At 58.3% G+C, this 15,118-nt stretch overlaps 1 protein-coding gene across 1 annotated transcript; it reads left to right on the top strand.

The window, feature by feature from the left end:
* Positions 1–2,479: 2,479 nt before the first annotated feature.
* BARHL2 (BarH like homeobox 2) lies at positions 2,480–5,430 on the top strand. Its single transcript, XM_087733546.1, has 3 exons — positions 2,480–3,062; positions 4,382–4,607; positions 5,118–5,430. Exons 1-3 carry the CDS (start codon positions 2,480–2,482, stop codon positions 5,428–5,430), a joined length of 1,122 nt encoding a protein of 373 aa, XP_087589672.1.
* Positions 5,431–15,118: the final 9,688 nt, after the last annotated feature.

Raw genomic sequence — 15,118 nt, 5'->3', positions numbered from 1 at the left:
TCGGCTATTGCTGATTTATGGGGGGGGAGGGGGCTTTGTCCGCAGCCAGACGGGTGGGATGAGGTGGGAAGGGGGGGTCACCCAGCCAGGGGCTGCGGGCACACGGCGCTGCAGCCGTCCCGCATCCACCCCCGGCCTCAACAAGTGCAAGGAGAGTCCCCGCTGCCCTCCGCGCCCGCGTAAGGTGCCGGTAGGAGGTGGAAGGCCTTTTGCCTGCGATGCCCCCGCCTAGGGCTGGTCTGGGCTTTGGGAAGATGAACCCGCCCGCGGTGCCCGCCGGAGGAGCGGGAGAAGCCGAGGCTGCCGCCGGGCCCGGCCGGGAGCGGAGCGGCTGCCCCGGGCCGGCCTCGCCGCCGCTTCCCCAGAATATTTCTGCACAATGGAGTCGAGGATTAAAAAAAAAATAGGAGGAGGGAAATGAAAGGTGTTCACTCTTCAGGAACATGACTTTAAGCCCTAAATCCCGATTCCGGGACGGGGAAGTGTATTGTGAGTTAAAGGATTATGCTAGTGTAACATATTAGCCCGGATCCCGCATTCCCCTAGGGATAATTAGGACATACTTTTGGTAAACTGCAAACCGAGACAGCAGGATAAATACGGCCGCCGCGGGCTGCTTCCCTGCTGCAGGAAACCTGCCTGTGCGTTTACAGGTTTCTTTAAAAAAAAAAAAAATTCCCTTTCTCCTGGTCTTTCATTTTGCTCCTCAGTTTTCCCCCCCTTTTTCTTCGTCCTCTTTTCTTCTCCTCGTTCCTTCAAGCGCCCCGGTCTGTAGGGACGCGCTGGCACGGGGTCACCCCGCCGAGCCGCCAGCCCCTCTCCCACCGGGGCGGCGGCCCCCGCGCTGCCCCCGGCCCCGTCCGCGCCGGGCGCCCGTCGGGGACAACGGGGGCGGCCGCCACCGCCGCCCAGCGGACACGGGGGGCCCTGCACCTCCGCCGGGCTCGCCGCCTCCGCTCCCTCACCGGCCTCCGGGCGCAGCACCGGCGTCCAAAGCCCCGGGGCAAACGGTACGCGGGGCGGCGATGCGGGGCCGTCGGGGCGGAGCGGGAGATGCTCGGTAGCAGCGGGCTGCCCTCGGGCATGGTTTTCTGCCGTCGAAAAACTTCTTATGAAGTGCGGGAGGAGGGCCGGGACCTGCCCCGCCGCGGCGCCCTTCGGGTGTGACACCGGTGAGGGGTGAATCCTCGGGAATTTTTAGCAGCGAGCATCCAGAAGCTCCTCGGCTCCCCCCCTCCTCCCGCCCAAGGGAAGGCCGGCCCCAAGCCGTCGGAAGCGGAGCCGAAGGCCCGCGGCACCCTCGGCACCGGCACCTCTCCTCCCGGGGCGCGGCTCCTCATCCCGCACCGCCGCCGCGGGGCTGCGGCGTCTCACGTCGGACCCAACCGCCCGCAACGAGTTACCGGCTGGCCGCGGCCCCCCGCGCCCCCCGTGCGCCCCATGAGCTCCCTGCGCCCCTCCGCAGCTCTGAGCAGGCCGGGGTAAGAAGGGACCCTCCTGTCCTCACTCTCCTGCTCCTCGCCCCGGGCCGGCGGCGAGCTCCCATCATCGGGGGAGCCGCTGTCTGCGGGGCGGAGGTGCCAGCGGCCCCGCACCTACAGCATCACCTACTGCCGTCGCTGAACGTCACCACCCGAAAAATCTGCCTTGAGGTCATCCTGCCCTAATCTTGCCCTGCGCCCCCGGGGTTTGAGGCCGCGGGTTTCGGGGCTGGTCGCGTCCCGGGGCTGCTGGAGGCGTCGGGAAATGGTAATTCCTCCTAAACTATAACTCGGAAAACTCTAAATCATTCATTACCACCTTTATAATTACTCTGCTAATTAGGTTGACACGCCACTTCGTCAGGATTAATACGACGTCTTGTCACGGCACTTTCCCATTACTCTGACATTCAACGGGCGATGCGTCCCGGGAACGCCGGATGATGCTCTCCGGGGGACCCGATCCATCGGCCGGGGAACCGGGGCTCGACGGGGCGGCGGCGGCGGGGACGGGGGCGGGAGGGAGGGGGGCGCGATGGAGGGGGGCTCCCGCCCCCGTCCCCGCCGCCGCCGCCACTGATTGGCTGCCGCCCGCGCTGCGTCAGCCCCCCACTCGTCCCTCCGCCAATGGGGGCGGGCAGCGGCGGCGGCAAAAGCCCGGGTTTATAATAAACGACGGGGGGAGGGGGGGGGGAAACGACGTGGCGGCCGTGACGTCATGGGGGGAGTCGCCGCCGCCGAGAGGAGCTCGGTGGGCACGGACGGGCGCGTCGCAGTGGCCGGTGTCCGCCCCGCTCCGCGCCCGCAACTTCCCGCAACAAAGTTGGTTAAAACGGCGCAGCGGCCCGGCGGCGATGCGGTGCTCGGCGGGGGCTCGGCGTTAGCGCCGCCCGCGTCGCCGGTGCGCGGGCCGGGGTAACCCGCATCCCCCCCTCCCTCCCCCGGTGCTACCCCCGCGGCCGCCCCCGGGGATGCGGGCGCGGCGCTAGCGGTCCGCCATGGAGGGACCGAGCGGGTCAAGCTTCGGGATAGACACGATCCTGTCGGGCGGCAGCACCGGCAGCCCCGGAGTCATGAACGGAGACTTTCGCCCCCACGGTGACGGCCGGCCGGCGGATTTTCGGAGCCAGGCCACACCGTCCCCCTGCTCGGAGATCGACACGGTGGGGACGGCTCCCTCGTCGCCCATCTCGGTGAGCATGGAGCACCCCGAGCCGCACCTGGGGGTGGCGGAGAGCCTCCCACCGCCGCCGCACCACCTCCACCTCGGCCCGCACCCGCCGCCGCCGCCGCCGAGTTTGCAGCCGTCTCCCCCGCAGCCGCCGCCGCCGCCCCAGCTGGGCTCGGCCAGCTCCGGCCCCAGGACTTCCACCTCTTCTTTTTTAATTAAAGACATTTTGGGCGACAGCAAACCGCTGGCGGCGTGTGCACCTTACAGTACCAGCGTCCCCTCTCCCCATCACACCCCCAAGCAGGAGGGCAGCGCGGCCCCGGAGAGCTTCAGGCCCAAACTCGAGCAAGAGGACGGCAAAGCCAAGCTCGACAAGCGCGACGACACGCAGGGCGACATCAAATGCCACGGTGAGTACGGCCCGGCCCGGCCCGGCCCCGCATCGCCTCGGTCGCCGCTGAAACCGGGTCCGCGGCGCTCGGCCGCATCGGTGAAACGAAGAAATCGGGGGGAAATCTGCGGTAGGAGCGCTCCGCTCCGCCGGGGCTTGTCGGCGATCCTCGCTATCGCGGGTTTAAGATCGGTAGGAAATGAAATCGCTTCCCCCCCCCCCCCCCTTTGTCGGCCTTTCCTCCTCTTTTTTATTTAACTTTCCCCTTTTTAAAGAAATAGCCGGAGCGGTGGGATGGCGTTGGAAACCAGAACGTATTTATTTTTTAATGCAAATGCGCATAAATGATTCTCCGGCTTTCTAAGAACCGGCGGCTCAGCTGCACTTACTGCCTTCAGCCTTTTCAGTTTTGCTAAAACAAAAATCAGGAAAAAAAAATAACCCACTTCCCAACAGCCAATACCAAATAAACGAAAAAAGTTTTAATTAAAAATAAAATGATAAAAAAAACAATCGGCCCGCGATAGGCAGCCGAAGGTTGGAGGGCTTTGTGCGTTTTGCAAAACACCCGGGTTTTCCCCGCGCCGGGATAGGAAGGTTTATTTCTCCGTCTTTTATTCTGCTTTGTTTTGTTATGTTTTGTTTTAATTACGGATTTCGCGCTGATGGGGAAGCCCCCTCCGTGCGGGGTTCGTAAATGAAAATAGCGATGTGTGCGTGGGGAAAGGAAGGGGAAGGAAGGAAAAGAGTGAGGGAAGGCGAGGCAGGGAGAGGGGCTGCTTTCCCTGCGGAGCCGGCGGAGCTGCCCTCCCCCGCAGGCAGCCCAGCTCGGCCGAGCGGCCGCAGGACACATTTTTCTAATTTTGCCCCATTGAGATATTTTTGCCCGGCTGAAGAGCAGCGAGCCGCCCGGGTGTGCCGCTCATTTTGCTCTTTTAGCATTAGCATAAGAGTGTCCAAACCAGATGTACAGTCTGGTCTGGCCATTTTTGTGTGCACCAACCTCCCCAGTGGGTCAATTAGGGAGATTATTGTTCTTCCTGCGGGGAAGATCAAGGAGCGCCACAAACGCGGGCCCGAGCGGAGCCGCACTGACATATCGATTTCCCGGCATTTCGGGCCGGGGGGAGCGGGCGAGAAAAGAACGAAAGCCCCGTAGCTGGCAAGCGGAGAGTGGAAATCCCGCCGTCCTCCGCCGTATTTGACCGTTCCCCGCCCCCCCCCCCCCCCCCCCGCCCCGGAGGAGCCCCCGGGTAGGGGGCGATGGGGCCCGGTAGCCGGGGCGGGGGGCCGAGCCGGTGTCCCGCCGGTCCTCACCGCTCCTCGGCTCGCTCGTAGGGACAAAGGAGGAGGGCGACCGGGAGATCAGCAGCAGCCGGGACAGCCCGCCGGTGCGGGCCAAGAAGCCGCGGAAGGCGCGGACCGCCTTCTCCGACCATCAGCTCAACCAGCTGGAGCGCAGCTTCGAGCGGCAGAAGTACCTGAGCGTGCAGGACCGCATGGACCTGGCCGCCGCCCTCAACCTCACCGACACGCAGGTGAAAACCTGGTACCAGAACCGGAGGTAAGGCGGGACACGGCGGGGCGGCTGCCCGGGAGCTCCCCGGAGGGCCGGGGGCGGGGGGCCCGGGCACCGCTCTGCTCCTGCCGGCGGGAGCCCGGGGCGAGGCGGGGGGAGCCCGGCGGCTGCCCCGCGCCCTCCCCGGCGGCGGGCCGGGGGGGTCCGGCCCCTGTCACCGCTGCCGTAATTTTCTGTCTCATTACATACGGTTGCAGCCACCCTAATTCTGTCGCAAACCATTAGTGTCAGCGCGCTGCGATCTAAACCGTGTGCCGCGGTTATTAATTTGGCCGGAGTCGCCGTGTGCATGTGTCGGGGCTGGAGGGAGCCGGGCAGGGCCGGGGGGTCGCGGCGCGCGCGGGCCCCGCGGGGCCGGTGCAGCCGCGCCGGGGCCCCGGTGGTGCGGGGCCGTGCCGGGGAGGGGGCTCGCCGGCCGCCGGTCCCCCGCGGAACCGGGCCGGGTGCCCCGTCGCGGCGCCCGCCCTGCAGCCTCCTCTTCTTCCCCCCCGGCAGGACGAAGTGGAAGCGGCAGACGGCGGTGGGCCTGGAGCTGCTGGCCGAGGCCGGGAACTACTCGGCCCTGCAGAGGATGTTCCCCTCGCCCTATTTCTACCACCCCAGCCTGCTGGGCAGCATGGACAGCACGACGGCGGCCGCGGCGGCCGCGGCCATGTACAGCAGCATGTACCGGACTCCCCCCGCGCCGCACCCCCAGCTCCAGCGGCCGCTGGTGCCGCGGGTGCTGATCCACGGGCTGGGACCCGGCGGGCAGCCGGCCCTCAACCCCCTGGCCAACCCCATGCCCGGCACCCCGCACCCCCGGTGAAACGGCACCGTGGTCCCCGCAACGAGCCCTTCCCCTCCCCGTCCCCAAACAAGCCCCAGCACCGCAGAGGAGGAAGCGAGGGGAAGCCGAGGGGCAGGAGCTTCTGCCGGCAGCCACCGGCCACCGAGGGAGGCGATCAGTCAGAGCAGGGACTCTTGAACCGTGAACCCAGAGCCGAGCCCGTAAGTGAAACGACCACACGCGGGGGAAGGCGGGCAGAGCCGCGGGGCGACCCGCCGACCTCGGCTCCTGCGAGGCAGGACTTGGAGCTCGGAGAGACAGAGGGACGGAGGGGGAGGAGGAGGAGGAGGAAGGGGAGAGGGAGCCCGCCGGAGAGACTAACGGCTGCGGAGGACGGAGGGAATGAGAGCGCCTCGACCCCCGCCCGGCGGCGAAGACCGGGGGAACGGAGAACTTTGCACTGATTTTTCTCATGACCTTTTTTTTTTTTTTTCTTATTGAAAAGTGGCATGCTCCCTAATGCGAACAGAATTGTACAGACCGAGTGCTGAGTGCTATATCATATTTATTATATGTCGTCCAAAAAAAGGAAAAAAAAAAATTCACTTCTATACGTTAGTTTAAAACGAACGAACGTGATTCTCCCCTCTCCCTTTTCATGTCTTTTTGGATTCAGTAAAATAAATGCTTAGATGACAAAATATAGATTTTTTTGTGACTGAAAAATTACAGGGAAAAAAAAGAAAAAAAAAAAGAAATAAACTTTATCTTTTTTTAACAAACGTGGAAATTCAAGGTAGCTAATTTTCCCCGTGACGAGAACCCAAGAAATTCGGAGTAGAAAAGGCAAATGCCACTTTTTTTTTTTTTTTTTTACTTTTAATTTTAGGCTCGTTGTTTTATAACTGGCGCTATTTTACCCCTATCTGTATTTTAAAGGAAAAAACCAATCCCCGCGCAGGTGCCGTGCCCCTCACCGTTATTTTAAGCACCTGGGCAGGGTCGGCGGCGGGGTTTCCGGGAAGGCGGCGGGCGGCCCGGGATGGGTCCGGCCCCTGGGGCCGTGCCGTGCCGTGCCGTGCCGTGCCGTGCCGTGCCGTGCCGTGCCGTGCCGTGCCGTGCCGTGCCGTGCCTGGGGACGCGGCCCCGGCCCGGCAGCTGTCCCCGCACCGAGCTGGGACAGGCAGCGAGCGCCGGCGGTCGGGGTGAGTAAAGTGGCAGGGGGGTCCCGGCGGACACGGAGCCCCCGAGCCCCGCCGGCCTTTGATCTTTGTCGCTGCCCCCCCTCCCTTCCCGTGGCAGGCAGCTCCCTCCCAAGCGTCTGGCTTCCCCACGCCGGTCCCGCGGGGGCAGAGGGGGCGCGGGTCGGGGCTGGGGGCTGTGACCCTCCACCGGGCTCCGGGGACAGCGCTGGCCCCAGCCTTTGGAGGTGAACACCCCCCTGCGAAATTAAAAAGTTATACAGCAATTACCTATAAAACATTCATAAAGTCCAATATTATCTTCTCTGAGGGTTTGGCTTTCTTCTTTTTTTTTTTTTTTTTTTTTCCCCCTCTCTATTTTTGTTCATGGGTTCCCTTTCTTTTGAGATAGCAGAAAAAAAAGAAAAACCGAAAAAAAGAAAAAGAGAAGCCTCCGGGCACGTTTATTTGGGCTTTGCTAATTAGCGAGCGCTTGCTGATTTCTCTGCTAATAAATTCGCGTCAAAACCATATTGACCTCTGCCTTGATCTAACAAAAGGGGAGCGGGTCGGGAACGCCCACCTCGTTTTCTGCCCGTGTGGCGGCGGCCGCTGACTATTCCCCCGCGCCGCCGCCGTGGCCCCCAAATTACCCCCGGCAGGAACGACCCGGGAGCGGGGCCCGAGTGGCCGGAGCGGCCGGCCCGCCCCGCCTCGCCTCGCCGCCGAGGTTTTCCCGGGAAATGCAGCCTATGCGGGATTGGGGAGGACATTGAGGTAGGAAATTTGGGCTCAGTTAGAGCCCTTTCCTGAGTCTAAACAACGAATCCTGGGCTCTTTTCTCCCGGAAGGAGCCGATCCAGCTGGAAAAGCTGGTCCCAGCTCGTTGTTCTTCTCGTTGGCTTAAATCGGGGCTCGGTTTTGACTGCACAAACTCGCTGAAAAGTAGTGCGAATAAGGAAGGAAAGTTCATTTAACATAGAGGAGTGTCCCCCAACTTTCCCACTGGGCAGGGGCAAGGGGCTCCCGGGGCTCGGGGAGCCGCGGCGGGCAGGGGCTTGCAGGCAGGAGGGTGACCGAGCGAGGAGAGGGGAGCGCGGCCGGGCTGGGGGGCCTCCGGTGCCGTGTCGGACGGTGTCTAAAGCAGGGTCTGCCAGGGGGCGAGGAACCGCGACCACCCCTTGAAACATATTTGCAGACCCAACTGGGAAGTGCGTGTGAGCGGGAGGAGGTTTGGAGCAGGAATCGCTCCCTTTCATTCCCCCTTTTCCCCATTTGGGAAGCGGGACTGGAAATGTAAGCCCTCCTTCATTTGTCCCGCTCCCCGTTTGCACCGGGAAGGTTGCAAACCACCCCTAAGGCTGACCCGCCGGGTGGCCCTTGCAGGTAAAGGGCTCCGTTGCTCGCTGCGGCAGGACAAAGAGCCGGGCGACGGGCCGGGGTGGCCTCCTCGCCGCCTGGCCCCCCGCGGGACCGGGCACCACCGCGCCTTTCCAGCCGCGCCGTTCGGGTTGCGTCCCCTTTCCTTCCCCAGACAGCTGCTTTCTCCGCCGCCGCCCCCAGGGTTGGCGCCGCGCTGCGGGGCTCCTGCGGTCCCGGTCCTTCGCCAGCCTCCGCCCGCGCCCGGGCACCGGCCCGCACGGAGCGGGGCGGCTGCGGCCCCGCCCGCCCTCAGCACCACGGACAGCTCCGGGCCGCCGCCCCCGCCGCCGGCGGCACCCCGCGCCCGCCCCCGCGGCAGCCTCCTGCCTTCCCCGGGCGGGACAGCGCCGCCCGGCGCCCCGGGAGGCCGGGCAGCAAGGGGAGCCTTCCGTCCGCCGGAGCTTCTCGGCCTCCTTCCCCGGCGCTTGCCGGCAGGCGGTGGTGGAGCTGGAGGAGGCTGGGACCGGCTCCCGCTGCCCAGGCACCGCTCGGGAGATTGCCCCCGTCCTGGGCCGGGCCCCTAGCAGCCCGGGCCCGGCCCTCCGTCCCGAGGCCTTTGTCCCGGGTGTTTCCAGCCGGCGGGAGCGGAAAGCGGGACAGGGCTGCTCCGCTCCTGCCCCTGTCGCTCCGGATTGACACCGGCGCGACCGCGGTGGGACGCGGGAGAGCCCCTTTGGTCTCCCTGTCCCCGGTTCCCCTTTGGTTTGTTTTTTACTGGGATCGTGGCTGTGTGTTTTGCAGGTGGGCACGACACGGGAGAGGCTCCTTCGGGGAACTCCTGCTACGCTCGGGCAGGTTTTGGCGACTCGTTGCAGCCTCGGGCTCCTGGCTGAGCCCTCCCGGCGGCAGAGCCGCGGGTAGGCTGCTCCGCCGCTCTCGGCTGAAGGGTTCTCTCGCGGGATGCAGCAGCAGGATCATGTTTAATTACTCCCCCTTCCCTCCCGAGGGATTAGCTTGGCCATCATTAGAGCAGAAAGTGAGAAGGGGGACTTCGCTGGGCTGGGACACAGGGCTGAGCATTGTCTCTGCCGCTCCGAGGGTGCAGCTGGGTGCTCCGGGAGCCGAATCCCCTCTCCCGGCCGGGCAAGCGAGTCCGGCTCCGCCGCTGGGAACCAGCGAGCAGCACCGAGCGGAGCTCCCCGCCGTGCCGCTCACCCTGGTTGCGTTTACACGGACCAAGGCAGCCCGCGTGTAACGCCGGATTAGCGCTCCGGCGCTGCCTACCGCTCCTACATCTTTTGGTGTTTCTTGTGCGGGTGGGCTTTTAACTTTTGATATTTTCTCCCTTTCCAGAGTTTATCTTCCTCCAAATGCACACGACTTTTCTGTGCGAATGCATGCTGTAAGTCGCCCTAAGTCCTTACTGCAGCCCACTCGAATAACTCGGCTCCAGCCCAGGGCGCGGAGTGGGTGCAGCCAGGCTGAGCTCACCTGTGGAAAGGGCAAACCCCTTCATAATGTTAGAAATACCCCCAGCCCAGGGGTGGCGGGGATGGGCGGCGAATAACCGTTTCAGGTTGGAATCACACGGCTTTTTCACCCCCTCTATTCCATCCTGCTGCTAAGCCCATGTCTCCCGCCGGTGACACCACCGGGTTTCTTCCCCGGTAGCCGCTTTAACGTGGGGCCCCGTTTGCGAGGAAAGGGGCGGGGGGGGGGGGGGGCAGCAAACCTGACCCGCCGGGCCGGCCCTGCGCCCTCCTCCCGCCGGAGAAGCCGCCCGCTCTGTGGCGGGGACAGCATCGAAATGACCCCCACGGTCCCTGGCGGGGGGCAGCCGATGGGTCCGGAGACCCCCCGGGACCGGCGCGGGGTTGGGGGCTGGCGGGCGGCCCCCGAAGGCGCCGCTCCCCGGTGCCCCCGTTTCACCAAAAAGGCCCTGAACTTCGTTCCTCCCTCGGGCTGCTCCCGCCGTCGAAGGGGCCGTGGGGCAGCAGGAGCCAGCGCCTGTCCCTGCCTATTTCCAGCCGGAGAGCAGGTCCAGCGGAGCGCCCATCACATTAAAACTCCGTTTCCATATTCATATGCCCTATTTTCCACTAAGCCGCTTCTATTAATGGAAGCGCACAAACGCCGGTCCTCGAAATTAGCGGATTTCAAAGGAAGCCAAGTGAGGCGCTTTGCGCCGCCAGCGATGGATGCGGGGACCCCCGGGGCCCCCCCGCCACCGTCGCGGCGGCTCCCGGTCCCGTCCCCCCCCGCCGCTGCCCCGGGCCGTGCCCCGCGGGACCGGCGCTCCGGCGGCGGGCGGCAGCCCCGCTCCCCTCCCTCCCTCCTTCCCTCCGGTCCGGGCACGCAAAAGTTGTCCGAGGCTGTCGTGTTCCCTTGTCTCTGGGAGCCCATGTAGGGCGCTTTAATTGCCACATTTTCAAACCGAGGTAATGGTGGGGATGTCTTAGTAATTACCTTAATGAGATAACACCTTTCCTTCCCTCAACCTACTCATTATCACGCTTCTTGTTCAAATTCCAACTGCAAAGAGCTATACTTGTAAAAAAAAAATATATATAGAGGGGGGAGAGCTCTGAAATTTGTTGGAGGTCTCGTCCCCTTAAAACAAGCACCTTACATGGATCTTTAGCTTACAAAGAGAGAACTGTACCCGGTTCCAGGAAAGGTTGGATAGAAGTAAACTAAACATCTGGGGTACCCCTTAATTATTCTTGGTTAGCTTCTTTAGCTTGACCTGTAGGGATGCGAGGGTGTCAAAGTGATGAATTTTAAGATGTTGGGCTGTGAAGACGTGCAGCTGCAAGACTGATGGATTTAGGAAGGGAATGGTAACAAGGTTAGCTGCATGTGAAGTGTGAATTGAGATTTTTGCAAAGAGACTGTGATTGCAGATGGGCATAATGTTGTACCCTTGCATGAAATCTTGCTATTATTGTATAATGGTCAGACAGAGTGTGAAATGACTTATTACTTTACTTTTATTCTTTAATGAAGTTGAGTAGGGAAGGAGAGCTACCAGGAAATCGATAGTGGTGGTGCACAGAAACTATATGACAGGTGCTGATACATTAAATATTTATTTAGCTTTTTGTCCCCCCCAAATTTTCTGGTATTTCAGAATGCAAACAAAAATACAACTATTGGATCTAAACAGTGAAGAAGATGCACGGAATGAGAGCGGTATTTTCTTTGCCATCCTCACTTTCTGCAGTATACGTGAAGTGGGCGTTTCTGCGTGGCAGTGCAGCGTATACATCTTCTGTGTAAAATATTAGAGAGAGATATCTAGATCCAGGCAGTGTGCACATGGTTTCTGGACAGGTTTTCAGCTGTTCAACCTGTATCTCTCTTCTAGACCTCGATGCAGGCATGCAGTGATTTGTGTACTGTTACAACCTCATGTAAATTCAGGTGGCCTTTTCTCCAGCTTGACATGCATGTGAAAATACCTCTCGCTTCCTTCCCTACCAAGCACAAGTGTCTACATGGGCAGTATCAGTCAAAAAACATGCAGGACAACATCTGCCTCTGACTTTTGCACAGCAGCGTGTGGGTATGTCCGGACATCTAGGGTGGGTGGGCAGCTTAGCCGACATATCTCTGGTTTCACACGTGGTCAGGTAAAACACCTATTACCAGAATTCATGATTTGATTGTGCAGCTGCACTGGTCTTTATGAATATGCAGTGAGGAAAAGGAACTGGAGCTGCTCCCTCAGGATACTGTCCTAAAAAAGAGGATTCCCCAGGTGACTAACCTCAGAATGCCACCGCTGAGAACAGTTTGACAAATTCTGGATTTAGTGAGTCGTCTCTCTCTCAGAGAGCAGCTTCATCTCCCTGTTTGAACACACACAGTAGAGGCGCAGCTTCTCGTATGCCTTCCCCTCCAGAAGGATACAGCCCATGGCTCGCAGAGCTTTCTGAGACGGCACCTCTCCTGCAGTGCCCTCCCCAGACTTTGTCCCCAGAGCCAGCACAACCCTTTGTTGAGAGCCCGTCTGTGAGGTTTTGCCCTATATTTTCTGTGGAGTCTGGCACCATTATGTTTTAATCTGAGGTCAGGAAGAACAAGTAATGTGAAGCAAGCTCGGGAATAATTGCCTACCTGTTCTGCATTAGCATACGGGGTAATAATGATGGTAGGATTGTGTGAAACAGCAAATACATCTGAGGCCTCATCTTTGTCCTTACAATAGTGTTTCAGATTTGCTTTTGATGTTCCTGCCTCAACGTCTGAACAAGTACAGCGTTCTGGGCTTGAACCCCGTTTCCATTGAGTAACACCCTGTTGTAAGGATCTCTCTCTCCTCTGGGGGATGAAAAGGCCTCTGCGGTACACACAGGTTTGTTTAAAGCAGAATACTGACCTGGCGCAACACTGCCCATGTGAGTGGCAAAAATGCACTGAGAAGCACAGGAGGTCCCTCATGACACAAAAGGGCAGAGAGTAGCTCCCTGACAGATTTATAACCTGATAGACTAGCAGTTGTGCTGTAGCTTTAAATACTTTCATTTTCATTGTGTGAAGGTGAAACAAGAAAAAATCCTGAAAGTTTTCAGGGCTGCCCATAAAAGTAATGTTTCAGTGCTTGAATGCGTAGAAAGATGGGATGCCACGGCAGACGCTCTGCTACCCCAGCGGTGTGAATGAGAAGTGTGCAGCATCGCTTGGACTGGCGCTCTAAAGCAGGACAGAGCAATTGGAGAACGAAGGCTGTCAAAAAAGCCTGTTTTGGGGATTTGCTACTAGTAATTTGGCTGGATCCTGTGGCTTCAAGTACTGTCACTGTCCCTATATTAAAACAATGTAGGTTTTTTGCTTTAGAAGTTGTGAAATAAGGCCGGATTAATATTTCGTCAGAAGCATAGAGGGGTCTACTGGAAAGGGAAAAACAGCAAAGCATGTGTCTGCAACGGAGCCCCAGCATAGGCACTGACAGCTCCAACCTGTATTACTTCCCATAAGCTTAATAGACCAGCGAGGTTTTCTGCCTAAAACAGAGGGATGCAAGGTAAGCGTGCTGGCAACTTTTTATTTATTTCACTCTCTAGCAGTCTCTTATTTTTTCGCCCTTTCCCCTTTCCCCTTTCCCCTTTCCCCTTTCCCCTTTCCCCTTTCCCTTTCCCTTTCCCTTTCCCTTTCCCTTTCCCTTTCCCTTTCCCTTCCTTTCCTTTCCTTTCCTTTCCTTTCCTTTCCTTTCCTTTCCTTTCCTTTCCTTTCCTTTCCTTTCCTTTCCTTTCCTTTCCTTTCCTTTCCTTTCCTTTCCTTTCCTTTCCTTTCCTTTCCTTTCCTTTCCTTTCCTTTCCTTTCCTTTCCTTTCCTTTCCTTTCCTTTCCTTTCCTTTCCTTTCCTTTCCTTTCCTTTCCTTTCCTTTCCTTTCCTTTCCTTTCCTTTCCTTTCCTTTCCTTTCCTTTCCTTTCCTTTCCTTTCCTCTCCTTTCCTCTCCTTTCCTCTCCTTTCCTCTCCTTTCCTCTCCTTTCCTCTCCTTTCCTCTCCTTTCCTCTCCTTTCCTCTCCTTTCCTCTCCTTTCCTCTCCTTTCCTCTCCTTTCCTCTCCTTTCCTCTCCTTTCCTCTCCTTTCCTTTCCTTTCCTTTCCTCTCCTCTCCTCTCCTCTCCTCTCCTCTCCTCTCCTCTCCTCTCCTCTCCTCTCCTCTCCTCTCCTCTCCTCTCCTCTCCTCTCCTCTTCACCTCTCTCTGTTTTTCCAAGCACTCAGCAGCATGCCCTGGAAAGCTTTCCTGGTGGCTGGCGGTGGCTGTGGGCAGCCTGCCTTAACCAGCCCTGGCATGCTGGTGTGTGGCTTGGGCAATGCAGCACGAAGTGTGTGCAGCAAAGCTGTGGCTCTTCCATGGAGACTAAGCTCATTACAGTACAGTATTCTAAAACATGCTTAACCTCTCCAATCTTGGGTGTTGTATCCCAAATCTACTGCAGAGCATGGATACCCCAATTAGCACTTACAATGCACTGTTGACATTTCTCTGGGCCAGCCCAACAGGAATAATTAGATGTGATATCTAACACAAAGTATTTTTTTTTTTCCCAGCAGAGAGTACACTGCAAAATGAAAGCAACATCTACTGCAACAGTACTTGGCCAGATTTTGCTCTTACGTATAGCATTTCGGCTGCGGTGTAACTCAGCTGGCTTCCCCAGGCATACGCTGACAGCGCCCTGCCTGACTGCTGGCAGAGCCTGACCCGCTGGGATTAGTGCTGGAGCTAAAGCTCTGGGATGGGTTGCACGAGAAAGCTGTCTTACACCGCACAGACCCGGGAAAGATACTGTCTAGAAGGCTGTAGGAACCTTTCTGTTAGGAGATGTAGCGTGCATGGAAACACTTGCTCAGCGTAAATCTTCTCACGTGTGAAATGTCAGCTGGTGACTGGCGAAGCCGGTCTCGCCGTAGATTCAAGCCCCCATCCCGCCACACTCCAGCACGCTGAAAGCTGAGCAGGCCGGGTTGAGGACTGGGCAAAGCTTTAGTGACCGAACATCATTCTCAGCAGCAGTTTGCAGAACAGCAGCACAGGATTGTGTTATCATAAACTCCATGCCAGCAAGCCAAAAAGCCTATGGAAAAACACATGTGACTAAATAAGAAAGAGCTCTCTGCTGCAATGCAGCAGGCTGTCCTCTGACACCGCTAATTACAGGAACGCATTGAAAATGTAAATGTATGTAGTGAGTATTCCTACTTAGCAAGTGCCGTTGCGTTTGGCTTTGCTACCATTTCTTGCCTACTTTCATGCATTGCAAACTGGAACTTGGAAAGAACTTGGCAGAATGAAGAGGATATAAAAATGATAATTTTTCATGTAATAGAGATCACATAGAGATTTCCTTTGTAGTTCACAGCATTTCCATTCCAAGATGCTCGGAGAATTAAAGCATACAAATAGAGAAAATCTGCAAAGTGTTGTCAGGTATTATTTATGTATTATTATTTTTGTTGGAAAAGACATGTAAATATAAAGAATTAGAAAACAGAGCTACTAAAATAAATTATAATGGAACCCACAATAAATCTAACATGAGAATAAAAGTATAATGAGAACACATTTTCTTCAGCATAAATACAAATCCTGTCTGCATGCTAAAGCCTTATTAATTGGATACTTACTACAGGAATAAATCTTTAAATGTGTAAAAAAATCTTCCTGCTCTGTGA

Source organism: Nipponia nippon, unplaced genomic scaffold (genome assembly GCF_047370975.1).
Source record: "Nipponia nippon isolate SJK-2023a ecotype South Korea unplaced genomic scaffold, ASM4737097v1 scaffold_5, whole genome shotgun sequence".
NCBI lineage: Eukaryota > Metazoa > Chordata > Aves > Pelecaniformes > Threskiornithidae > Nipponia > Nipponia nippon.
The sequence above is the reverse complement of the archived record's forward strand: the minus strand, read 5'-3'. Positions and strand labels throughout refer to the sequence as shown.